Genomic DNA, 12,869 nt, shown 5'->3' on the forward strand with positions numbered 1-12,869 from the left:
CGAGTACTAGGAGATTAAGTTGAAGAAGCAAGCAGAGACCAGATCATAGGGTGCCTTGCACACCACTGAAAGAGACAAATTTTAATCTAAGTGTATTCAAACTTTTATTAAAAGCAGATAAGTGGCACAGTGTTTTCTTTTAAAACATAGCTGTTATATGAAGAACGTTTGTAGAGGGTATGGCAAAAGCAGAGGCAAGAAGAGCAGAGAGAAGGTTACTGCAATAAACCCAGTAAGAGTTTATTGGGTTTATTGGGTAAACCCCTGAACTACAACAGTACCAGTGGAGATGGAGAGAAGTGAATGGATTTAGAATATACTGGGCGGGGTGGGGGGGGGTAGAATCACAGAGCTTGCTGCTGGTACAGATACGGGGATGTAAGAAAAGGAGTCGCAAGTAATTCCTAGAATTCCTAGTAACTAACCCGAATAAGTTACCCTAGTTAGTAACCCTGAGTAAGTGGGTAAGCAACAGGTTGGGTTAGGAGGTGGATCAAGAGACCTGTTTTGGACACGTTGTATTTGGAGACGCTATTATCCTTCTTAGGGTAACAGCAGGATAATCAGATCTCAAGTACCTGTTCTGATTGACTCAAGGAGACCTCTGCAGCCACGGTTACATTTTCTTTATCCGAGGTGACGTTACAGCTCACTGAATGCCATTCTTCCACATGCTGGAAGAAGGTGTGTGTTAGTTGGCACAATTCCTCTTCGGGTGGAAAAGCCGAGAATTTTAACACTTGGCACACAGAGCACCTCTAGGTCCCGGAATAGAGGGTGTGAGCAGTTTCTGCGCTCACTTGGCTCGAGCAAAGCCGCAACCCTGGCAAACGTGACCCAGGGTAGAGGCTAAGGGGCGCCTTGGGACCGCCCCGCCTGTGCTTTCAGGGGAAACCTCGGAAAAGTAGAATCCGTGCGTCTCACGTCGCCCGCTTCAGGCCCTCTCCCTCCCTGCCGCCCCGCCCCGGCCTCTCGGACGACCGCGCTCACCTGAACCCGGTCGCTCCCACAAACGCGCTCCGGACTCTGGGTGCACACAGTGTGAGCCTGAAACAAGACCCATTCCCGCGACGCCTTCAGAAACCCAAACCGCCATAGCTATCCGCCCTCTCCCACTTCCCGCGAGACCCATCGTGATTTGCGGGCGCGAGGCCGGGCGCTAGGACCCGGCGGGCAGGCGAGCCGGCGGGCGGCTCTGCGTCTCTAAGAAGTCTCGCGGTGTTTGCATTTGAACCGCCTGGCGGGTGTCGGCGATGGCGGCGTCACTCCGGCGACCCGGGAGTCGGCTCTTCAGAACGTATGGGGTAGCTGGCGGCGGGGGGCCGCGGCGGCGTCCGGGCCAGGCAGTGGTGCAGTGGTTCCCGCCGCAAGACCAGAAGCATTTATTCAGCAGCAGTAGCAGCGACGCCAGCGGCGGCGGCCCCTCGCCGTCTGTCGTCTCCGACGATCCTGACGACCCCGACTTCCCCGGCAGCCCGGTGGGTCAGCGGCGGAGGCGCGCTGGCGGCCGACTCTCCAAGGACCGGCCGAGTCTGATCGCGACCCCGAGACGCCTGAGGCTGCGACCGCGGTGCCCGCATAAGTGCAGCACCCCCTGCGGGCCGCTCGGACCGCCGCCCTTCCCCAACGGCCACCCGGGCCTCCTGAGCCCGGACCTCAGTGTGTGCGGCCAGCCCAGGGACGGCGGCGAGCTGAGCACCAGTGCCTCCCTGTTGAGTTCTCCGGCCTCTCCCGGCCCCAGGTCCCCTGCGCCAGGAGACAGCATCTGTACCGACCCCTCCGCCTTTCTGGATGCAGCCTCTGAAGCTCCGAGCGGCCTCCACCTCCCAGAAGCCTCCCTGGACCAGGAGCCTCTCCCCTGTTCCCAGGAGGCAGAGACAGCAGGAGGCAGGCTCAGCAGGTTGGCCCACCAAGCCCGTGCCGGCCTCAGGTCAGCTCTCTGTAGCTTTTTGGACTCAGGAAATCCTGAGGATTCTGAGCTTGGGCCAGATGGGAAGAATATGCGGGAGTCCTGCTGTGACAGGGAACTGGTGAGGAGGAGGCTGGAGAGCCCAGGTTCACACAGCACGGGTAAGCAGAGGGCCACGGACCAGGACTCCGGTCGAGAGGCCGGGTCTCAGGAGGCTGTCCAGATAGAATACGGGGAGGCCCGTGGGTGCAAGCGCGGTATGGCACCTGGGAAAAGCAACAGGCCCGAGAGAACCGGGCCAAGCCGGAAAAGGAAGCATCAAGAGACAGCAGAAACCTCCCTCCACCATCACCACCACTTTAAAAAAGGCCAAAAGATGGAAAAAGATTCATTCGTCACCCAGGACCTGACTCGTTTACAGAATGCCTGCTCTTGGAGCAAAGCCAGGGCCTCCTTCAGCTTGCACAGGAAGAAGATGGTGACCTCCGTGTCAGAAGCGTGCAGCATCTACACCATTGCCAGCTCTCTCTCTGAGTCCCTCGTACCAGAATATGCAAACCTTCCTGCCACAAACAGAACAAACAGTGCCCTGTACCCTTGGCACTTCTCCTCCATGTATTTGCTCACCCCCTTAAAGACACTACATGCCACAGACAAAAAGGCATCCGATGCACAAAAGGTTTATGGGGAATGCAGTCAGGAGGGTCCTGTCCCCTTCAGCGACTGCCTTTCCTCAGAAAAACTGGAATGCTGTGAGAAGATTGGGGAAGGGGTGTTTGGCGAAGTGTTTCAAACAGTTGCTAACCACACACCTGTAGCCCTAAAAATCATTGCTATTGAAGGACAGAAGTTAGTCAATGGAGCTCATCAGAAAACTTTTGAGGAAATCCTGCCAGAGATCATCATCTCCAAAGAGTTGAGCCTCTTGTCTGATGAGGTATGCAACCGTACAGAAGGCTTCATTGGGCTGAACTCGGTACACTGTGTTCAAGGATCTTACCCTCCCTTGCTCCTCCAGGCCTGGGATCGCTATAACTCAACCAAAGGGTCTGCAAATGACCGGCCTGACTTTTTTGAGGAAGACCAGCTCTTCATCGTGCTGGAATTTGAGTTTGGAGGGATCGACTTAGAGCAAATGAGAACGAAGCTGTCCTCCATCGCCACTGCAAAGAGCATTCTGCACCAGATCACTGCGTCCCTTGCAGTGGCAGAGGCATCGCTGAACTTTGAGCACCGAGACTTGCACTGGGGGAACGTGCTCTTAAAGAAAACCAGCCTCAAAGAGCTCCACTACACCCTCAATGGGAAGACGAGCTCCATCCCCACCCAAGGGCTACAGGTCAACATCATCGACTACACCCTGTCACGCCTGGAGCGGGACGGGATCGTGGTTTTCTGTGACATTTCCATGGACCAAGACCTGTTTACAGGAGAAGGTGACTACCAGTTTGAGATCTACAGGCTGATGAGGAAGGAAAACAACAACTGCTGGGACGAATATCACCCTTATAACAACGTGCTCTGGCTACACTACCTCACAGATAAGATCCTGAAACAAATGACCTTCAAGAGCAAAGGTAACACCCCTGCCTTGAAGAAAATGAGGAGAAAGATCAAGCATTTCCATCAGACTATGTTGAACTTCAGCTCTGCCACAGACCTGCTCTGCCAGCACACTCTGTTTAAGTAAGCTGGGGTTGCTGACTGCTCCCAAAGGAGAGGGCACAGGTCTGGAAGCCCCTGATGCCGTTTTTAACCTCTATTCCCACAGCAGGGTGGGATTCCTGTTCTTACAGGTTTCCAATCAGCTTTTCAAACAAGAATTTTGTTTCCAAGTGGAAGCTGAAATGTTTGTTGAAATGTTTAAACTTAACAAATATTCTTTAAAAATAAACTATACATGAGAACAAGTGTTTACAACTGAAAAGCCCTCTTTCGGTCAGCAGACTCCATTTTGTAAATTCCTTTCCACATTTTCCTTTTTGAGCCTTGACACTTTATGTAGCCTGAGCAGGAAAAAAAAGGAAAGCCCAAGGCCTCAGCTGTCAAACCGATCAGAGCCTGTTGCTGTAGGTGTCATAAGGCTGGCTTTGACAGACGAGGAGCCAGCTGAGAGCAAAGAGGCCGTAGCAGAGCAGAGTCCTAGGCAGACAGACTGGAAGGCAAGCAGGAAGGAAGATGGTAGGCAGTTTATAGGGAGAAGTGCGAGAAGTGCCACGTTTATCAAGCTCATTTGCCAATCACAAAGAGAAGCAGAATTTATTGATGATTTTCCAATGGAAAATAAATTTCTCCATGGCTACTCAAAATGTTTGAATTTTGCTTATTTTTTCATCAAGGGAAGAAAAACTGGAATGTCGTTTTAAGGGCTGAGTGGTTAATATTCCTTGTGAACATGACTTTGGTAATTTACTCCTAAAATGTGTTCCCAGGTTAACTAATCTTTTTCTACTCCTTTTCTAGAGTTCTAGTTTTTATACCTTTGAGAATCCACAGTCACTCTGGAAAGAGATGTGATGGTGATATAGAACCACCTCTATGTACCTGAGTCTTGGTCAGGTTCTTCACTCTTATGACCTGGAAACCTTGTAATTTAACTGGAACACAAATTTGCAGCTGGAACTCGGCTCCAAAGAGGTTCTCCCCATGTATCTGCAAAATAAATCAGAGCGGGAAGTCACGGCTGGTGTTGCTTTGCCACCTGTGGCTTTGCAATGACAAGCACAGCACTTACATTGAAGAGGAACTCTTTGTGGTGGGAAAGCCCCTGGCTTGTGTTCATGTACGTCACTGATGGTCTGCATTTGAGAGGACATGGGTTAGGTCTCAAGGCCCCTTTCACATTTTAAAAAACCTCAATGCTATCAGTTGGATACACTAAGACAGAGGGCACCTGATCCTTAATAGGGATCAAAGCTGAATATCAAAATGTAAGGTGGTGGTCGGGCAGTTGGGATCAGGTTAGAATATTCGAATTCTGTATATTTGGGCTGGTTCTGTATCTAATTATAATGCCTTAGAGTGGCCTTACTTTTTTCCTTCCTTTCTTCCCAATCCCATAGCCCCTCTCTTCCCTCCTTAGCATCACATCAGTTCCCTTTTGTATCAAGACCAGTTGGCACTGCTCCTCCTTTGATTATGACCATGGGGTTTCTAGGACCCAACTGTTAGTGCCCTAGATGTCATTGGGCGCCTGGGTTCTAAGCAGCCTCCTCTCAGGGAAGGGCAATGCCCACATCTACCCTGACCACAAGTTCCACCCACAAGAGAAAATGCCTGAAGCTGTCCCGCAGGTGTGGGCCCCTTGGAAGTACTTACTTGGGAAGAACTGCAATGAAGGCATGTTTGAAATGAAGGCTGTGGGTCTTACTGACCAAAGACCTTCTTTCATTGGAACTAGGAAATAAGAATGTCAGTTTACAGCACACCTGCTTTGTACACATGGCTTCTTACCTTGGCTTCCTGGGATCACTGGGGGTCAGATAGAAAAGACTCTGGGAGATAAGCAACTAGAGTGCAGAAGACGCTCTAGAAGACCATACTTAGAGAAACTGATTTTAAAAGGGTTTCTCAACCTTGATAATATTGACATTTGGGGCCAGATAAGTCTTTGTGAGAGGCTGTTCTGTATATTGTAGGATGTTTAGCAATGTTCCAGGCCTCTTCCCACTAGATGCCAGTAGCACCCGCCCGAAGTGGTGCCAGTCAAGTGTCTTCGGGCGTTGCCCCTGGGGGCAGACTCACCCGTTTGAGAATTTTCCCAACACCGTACCCGACTCTACCCCAAACATAGAGGTTTTGCAGAAGACAGAGCTTCTCTGAAGTTAAATGAACCAGAATTAGAGCTCCAGTCCAAAGCTCATTCTTCCAGACCATACCATAGTTTCACTTTGTCAGTAAAAGAACATTTTAAATATCTTCGATAACAAGAAGGGAAAGCCAAGTCACAGCAGGGACACACGTGCCTTCTCAGGGCTCACTGAGGTTCCCCTTCCTGGGCAGTGAGAGAGCCAGAGCTATTATGCACGCACATGGGAGGGAGGCTTCTTGCAGGGCTACAGGCTGGGCCTGCTGTAACACAGGCATTACTTACTTGGTGACTGTCACAGCGATGTCGGCTGTCCTGTTTGGAAAGGCACTCTCCTCCAGCTGCCAAACTAATGAAAAGTTTGCCTGTTTAAACAAACAAAAAAGGTCACTTGATTCCCCTTTATACCACTCACAACTCAAACTGCTTCCTACTAACTAAACAGACCTGGGAAACATAATTCATACTCCTCATGTTTTTGTAGCACAGCATGCTTCAAGGTCCGTTATTCCACGTTAAGCCTCACAATGTCAAGATGGAGTGAGTGGGGCAGACAGGATTATTCCCCTTTACAGTTGAGGAAGCTGCTTCAGAGATTTCCCACAGCACAGAGATCATAAGTGGCAGATCAGGGACTCATAACTTTGGGTCTGATGCTCCTTCCATACTGCACCCAGCTTCACTCTGCTGTACTGCGGTGTGTCAACCATTTATCTGTGGCTGTATCCCTCACCCCCACCACTCCCCACTTTCAGAGCACGCTTGGCCGCTCTGAGCACTCTAAGAGAAGTGTGGAGACTGCAACTGAGATTCTAATGAGACTGGGAAGTAGAAGACACCAATCCCAGGGTAGTGAGAAGAGTCAGCCAATCAAAACAGACTCACAGATGACCTCTTGAGTGTGGGGTGACCGATCTTGCAGTTCATGACCAGGACAGAAGCAGTTGGCTTAGGGTCATCGCACTGAATGTTTGGAGAAGGAGGCTGTTAACATAAAAGACGTTGTTTTTGTTTTGTTTTGTTTTTGACATTGATTTTAAACGGCAAAAAAAGGAGCAGTTTCCTCACACCAATTCAACATGCCAGACACCTTGCCAGGAGCAAGGGACACAAATAAATCAGACTCTGTCCTTGTCTCCCTCACAAGCTGGGCAGTAAGGGCTGAATGCTAGATGGTTGAGGAATTTAAATACAAGGCCTAAGGAGTGGTTCTGTGAGAGCAGTACAGAGAAAAGCAGTAGAGAAAGATGAGGTCCAACTAGGAGGATTCGAAGTCTTCATGGGGAAGGAGACATCTGAACTGGGCCTTGGACCAATGCAGATTTCATGTACTGAGCCAGGCTGCAAGGCCAGCATGAGCCCAAGCACTGCCATGCAGCCTTTTTCAGCCATGGTTCCTCATCCAGACCACTGAATACAGAAAATGACTTGAGCAACTACTATTTTCTTAATTCTCCCAAGGATGCGGCATCTAGTTCCATTCTAGATGCTTAGATCATGGCATTCTTCTCATGTAATGGATGCTGTCTTAGCCCAGATAGCCTCAGACCACTAGGGACACAGTCGTAGTATGACAAAGCCAGGTTTGTTGACTCATTACAATGAGGAAAACTGCACTGTGGTGTATCTCACCAAACAAAGGAAAAGACAGTTATTAAAGGATTCTGGGGAAAGGTGGAGTTCAGGGGAAATGTAAACAAAGCAGTGTTTTGATAGGCCCAAAACAAAGCAGGGCTGTGTGTAAAAGGCCACTCAGCATCAGGTCTGGACTGCAAAGTGGACTCAGGGACCCATGTCCTTGGAAACTATTAAGGTGAATGTGGAAAGTTATGTGCAGAAACATTTTATCTTAAGCTCCAAGCCTCAGATGGAAAATGAGAGTGCTTCTCTTTGTCAAAGTGGCTTAGACTCTCCAGGCAAGAGTAAGATGGTTTCATAATTACAGATAAAACTTCAAACAGCAAAGTTTCTGACTGCCTATGATTTTAGGGAACAAAATTTCTCAGTGTTACAATACTTTACAGCTGCAGGGTGTTCTTGGAAGAAATACTGTTTCCTAGTATCTTGCAGCTGGCTTTGAGTCTGTGATCCCAGGCTGATGAAAGGCCAAGCAGACTCTTACTTTCCAGTCCAAGCTATTTTATTAGAGATTATTTCTCTCTCAGAACTCTAGTTAAGAAAGGCTGCAAGGGGACTTCCCTGGTGGTGCAGTGGTTAAGAATCCGCCTGCCAATCAATGCAGGGGACACGGGTTTGAGCCCTGGTCCGGGAAGATCCCACATGCCACGGAGCAACTAATCCCGTGTGCCGTAACTACTGAGCCTGTGCTCTAGAGCACGTGAGCCACAACTACTGAGCCCGCGTGCCACAACAACTGAAGCCTGCGCACCTAGAGCCCACGTTCCACAACAAGAGAGCCACCGCAATGAGAAGACCACATACTGCATGAAGAGTAGCCCCCGCTCACCGCAACTAGAGGAAGCCCGCGTGCAGCGACAAAGACCCAATGCAGCCAAAAATGAATAAATAAAATAAATAAATTTATTTAGGGGCTTCCCTGGTGGCGCAGTGGTTGAGGGTCCGCCTGCCGATGCAGGGGACGCGGGTTCATGCCCCAGTCCGGGAAGATCCCACATGCCACGGAGCGGCTGGGCCCGTGAGCCATGGCCGCTGAGCCTGCGCGTCCGGAGCCTGTGCTCCACAACGGAAGAGGCCACAACAGTGAGAGGCCCGCGTACCGCAAAAAAAAAAAAATTTATTTAAAAAAAAAAGGCTGCAAGCAAAAGGAGTGATTAGGCAGCAAAATAGCACCATTGAAGATTTTTAAAGCAGAGAATGATGTGATTGGATCCATGGCATATGGTTGGATTAGAGGGGGGCGGGAATCCATCTAGTTAATAATCATTTAGTGGATGGACCAGGGTGAGGCCAGAGGCAGAGTTAGGAGGTTGCCATAACAAAGCAAGTATGCCAGAAGGGAAAGCCACGAGCAGTGTGGTTCCCAAACGCTGTCATAGTTACCTTTTGTATCCTCTTAAACTGCAAGTTTCTGGGGTAATTCAAAGCCATGCTTGTCATGTAGGAATCTTCCCCAGAGTTGGTTAGGCTAATGTTCATGCTCAGCTCCTTTGTGAGACCCACCACCAATTCCTGCCTGCACAGGGTAGGCAAATAGATAAATGTTACCAGTTTATTTAATCTGTACAAACCTCAGTGCAATACAACAGCACCTTTTAAACTAACTCCTTAGATAAATTGCTTAAAGGATACATTTAGCCTAGATTTTCTTCCCCTCAACATAAGCAAACATCTGGACTGCCATACCTCAGCTGCTGTGAGACATGACCATTCATGTAATGTTTACTATGTGTCAAGGACTGTGTTAAATGCTTCACACGCTCAGCTAATCCTCGTAATAACCCTATGAAATAGTACAGTTGCTATCTGTTCTATAGAGAAGGGATCAGAAGCCAAGGGAGGCTAACTGACTTGCCTGAGGTCCAGCAGCCTCAAAAGGGAGTTGGGAGAATTGGATCTAAACCCTCTTTCAACCACCAACGCGCTGTGACCCCAGGCAACGTACTTCGTGACACAAATTCATCCATCTCACGTACATTTACAGAAGACTTTCTCTGTGCCAGACACGCTGCTCGACGTGGGAGAAACAGCACATGGGGGACAGATGCTGCCCCTGCCCCTGTCTTGGCCTCAGCCTTCCTACCCACAAAATCATCCCGGCCCTTCCAATTTAAAGACTGTGGGTTAAAACATGAATCTCTTCAGCCTGGAGAAGACTTGGGGACGTGTAAGTGCTTCTTTCCATCCGCTGAGGCACCATGGGGCCCCTCAGTAATTGAGACCTACAGGGAAACATATTAACAACAAAGAAAACTTTCTAACCCTCTGAAAGGTTCAAAGATGGAATGTGCAGCTCTCGAGAGTAATGTGACCTGTGTCTTGTTGTGTTGTTTTTGTTTTTATCACAGCTGAGAAAAGGATAGATTGGAGGGCTAGAGGGGGCAGAGGCAGAGCCTGTGTGGGGATCCATCTGGGAGATGATACAGGCCTGAAATCAGACAGTAGTAGTGGGGATGGGGAGGGGGTAGAAACCAGAGGTGATAAGGCTGTGCTTGCAAGCAGCACAAAAACGAGAGAGGAGTCGAGGATGCCTCCTGAATTTCCAGCTTGGATGACCGAGTGGGGCTAGTCATGAGGGAGAGAACACAGGGGGAAGACCAGAGGGCGGAAGTTGATCAGATGGGTTCAGTCCAGGGCATGATGAGAGGTGCCCAGAGGATAGGAAGGCAGAGATGTTGACAGGTCAGTAAGGTATCCTTTTCTAGAGCCCAGGAGAGAGATCTGAGAGTCACTGGAATATTTACCAGGGGTTCTCAACCTGAGGGCCGGGGCAGTTTCAGAGGGCCCCAAATGCAAACACCAATGTATGCAAGTGTGATCTTCTAGGGAGAAAGCTCTGTAGTCTCCCTTAGATTCTTTAGGAGATCCATGTCCACAAAAAAGGTCAAAGCCATTGAGACATTTGGTTGCTAAGGATTAGGTTCAATACTTTTGAAAAAAGAAGAGACTGCTGGCTGTGAACACTAGGGGGTGATGTAGGGCCAGCTGTTTCACTGTCTACTTTACAAGGACGTGGCTGGGAGGGCTTTCTCGGCTGTAATTAATTCCCTGTTAGAAACAACTGCGTCTCCTTGTTAGGCTGGCTTCCAAAGCACTCAAAAGCCTTGAATTGGATCCTTAGTGACTGAGAGGGGCAGCGCTAAGCCATCCACATCTGAAACACAAGTCCTGCAAATGTCTATGAGAAGGCTTACCAGGACTCAGAGAACAGTGCTCTTCCCCAGAGATGCCAACTCCGGTCAGCTGGCCATCAGTGCCATGTTACACACACAGCAGTAGGAGTCAGGGAAGGCATTTTAAGACCACCACATGTCCAAAACCAAACTCATGATCTCTTCCTCCCCACCCTGCCTTCCAAACCAATTCTTCCAAAAACTTCCCTAATTCAGTTCTTGACATCACCATCATTCTAGAATGCAGTGTGGTCCGACAGAACTTTGGCAGTAGTGAAAATGACCTATTCTGTGCTGTTTAATACCACTAGCCATATGCGGATCCTGAGCACACGAAATGGGCCCAGTGCAACTAAGGAACTAAAATTTAATTTTAATTAATTTCAATTTAAATAACCAAGTGTGACCAGAGCCTATTGTATTGGACAGCACAGTTCTAGATGCTCAGGCTGAAGCGTTGAGAGACTTCCTAGACCCCTCTCTTCCTCTCACTCCCCACATCCAATCTGTCATCCAATCCTGTGGGCTCTAACTTCAAAATATAACCACCTTCATTGCTACCATCCTGGCCTAAGTCACATCACTTCTCACCCGAGTTACTGCAATAGCTCCTTACTACTGCTCCGCCTCCACCTTTGCTCCTACAGTCTACTCTCAACACAGCAGCAAGAATGGTCCTGTTAAAGTGCATGGTCATGTCATTCCTCTGACTTCTCAGCTCGCGGTAAAAGTCCTCATGGAGATGCAGCCACGTATGACCTTTCCTCCCCTCACGTGACCTCTCCCTCCCTCATCTACTGCAACCATGCTGGCGTCCTGGCTCTTCCTCCCATCTCCAGGGCATTTGCAGGTGCTCTACCTTCAGACACCCGCAGAGTTCATTCCTCCACTTCCTCTTGCACGCACCCAAATGTCACCTTCTCCGTGAACATTCTCCTGACCCCTCTATTTAAAACTGCCACCCCTCCTCCCCCCGGCATTCTGTCCCACCTTCCCTGCCTTCTTTCTCTTCATAGTATTGATACATCTCATCAACACAAAGTTGACTTATTTATTATCTTCTCCCCCTAAAAGCACCAGAAGGGCCGGGATTTTTGTGTGCTGTTTACTGATGTATCTCTAGCACCTAGAGTGCTGGGCACAGAGGAGATGCTCCATAAATATGCAATGAATTAAGTAATCTGGTTAAGAGGTGAGCCAGGGAAGAGGTTACCTCTAACTGAGGTGGTCCTAGGAGTGAGAGACACTGAGTTCACGAAAATAGCGTTGTCCGGGATGTCCAGAGACCTGGGTGTAAGCCCACCCAATGATCATGTGACCCCACACAGGCCCTCAACTACTGAGTCTGCTGCCTCATCTATAAAATAGGAATACAAAATTTCTGTCTTGCCTCCCTCACTGGGTGGGTGGGGAAGCAAGAGATAATACGTGCAGAAGCCCTTTGTGGGCCATGAGGGGAAGGGGGAGGAAGTGAGCGGTCCGTCCTGGTGAGGGGTTTGCCCAGGTAAGCCTTCAGGAGGAAGTTAACTGCAGAAAACGTGACGACTGGATTCAACTCACTGAGAGAGGGTGGTGGCCAACTGCAGCTCAGCGACACAGAACAGCTTATCCTTGCAGGCCTTCTCATAGGGCAGCTGTAACCAGACAGAGAGGCAGGGTCAGCCCAGGGACCCCGCCATCCCCGCCTTGCTTCATGACCTCCTTAGCACATTCCTGTCCCTCCTGCTGACTCTGAGAAGTGCAGGTGAAGGCTGACAGGCTGGGGTTGTGTCCACAAGGCCGTGAGAGCTGTGACTGTGACATTCCTTGGCTTGTCAGGGATGGGGATGTGCTTGGTCCTACAACACAGGTACCATGCGTCAGGCCACTGGCCAAGGTCAAAAATGGGGTGACCTTTGTGAAACGGTGGGAATGCCTGTCACTTTCATATTATGCTAATTAAGCAGCAACACTCACAACTCACTATTTTGAACATTTGGGGGAGGAAAACCCAGGTGAAGAAAAGCTTCCTTAGTCCTCTTAAGTAGAGCAGCAACAGCAGGGGACAAAAGCGGGTAAATAACCAAATATTGTCAAGGTCCAGTCCTGTGAGGTCCTCTACCCCCATGGCTAGTCTTCTCTGTAGGTTAAATATTCCACCTTGCAATCTTGCCTACACCAAACAAATTCAGAAAGTCGCACTGGGTCCAAAAGGCCCAGTCAAGGTTGAAAAGCTCCAGCTCAGGCTGAAAAATCAAGTTTTGTAAAGGAGCTGGTCTATTTTTTATTCTGAAGGAACCACAGCCAGCTCTCTAACTGGGGAATCTCTGCATTTATCTTCCCAGCAGCCAGTGACCATCAC

General features: G+C 49.4%; 2 protein-coding genes across 2 annotated transcripts in view; one reads left to right on the top strand and one right to left on the bottom strand.

Annotated features, from left to right (window-relative positions):
* ITGAE (integrin subunit alpha E) overlaps positions 1-12,869 on the bottom strand; it is a 59,379-nt gene that overhangs the window by 7,383 nt on the left and 39,127 nt on the right. The window contains exons 20-28 of the mRNA XM_024734341.1: positions 12,089-12,162; positions 8,739-8,871; positions 6,603-6,701; positions 6,003-6,082; positions 5,228-5,305; positions 4,644-4,707; positions 4,454-4,561; positions 991-1,047; positions 579-674 (exon numbers count right to left, since the gene is read on the bottom strand). Of these exons, the coding sequence (XP_024590109.1) occupies positions 579-674; positions 991-1,047; positions 4,454-4,561; positions 4,644-4,707; positions 5,228-5,305; positions 6,003-6,082; positions 6,603-6,701; positions 8,739-8,871; positions 12,089-12,162 (789 nt within the window). The remainder of the gene's footprint in view (positions 1-578; positions 675-990; positions 1,048-4,453; positions 4,562-4,643; positions 4,708-5,227; positions 5,306-6,002; positions 6,083-6,602; positions 6,702-8,738; positions 8,872-12,088; positions 12,163-12,869) is intronic.
* Positions 1,227-4,213, top strand: HASPIN (histone H3 associated protein kinase). Its single transcript, XM_024734423.1, has one exon. The coding sequence runs from the start codon at positions 1,254-1,256 to the stop codon at positions 3,597-3,599; it is 2,346 nt and encodes a 781-aa protein (XP_024590191.1). The 5' UTR covers positions 1,227-1,253; the 3' UTR covers positions 3,600-4,213.

The sequence above is a fragment of the Neophocaena asiaeorientalis genome, unplaced genomic scaffold (genome assembly GCF_003031525.2).
Source record: "Neophocaena asiaeorientalis asiaeorientalis breed wild unplaced genomic scaffold, Neophocaena_asiaeorientalis_V1.1 scaffold129, whole genome shotgun sequence".
Classification (NCBI taxonomy): domain Eukaryota; kingdom Metazoa; phylum Chordata; class Mammalia; order Artiodactyla; family Phocoenidae; genus Neophocaena; species Neophocaena asiaeorientalis.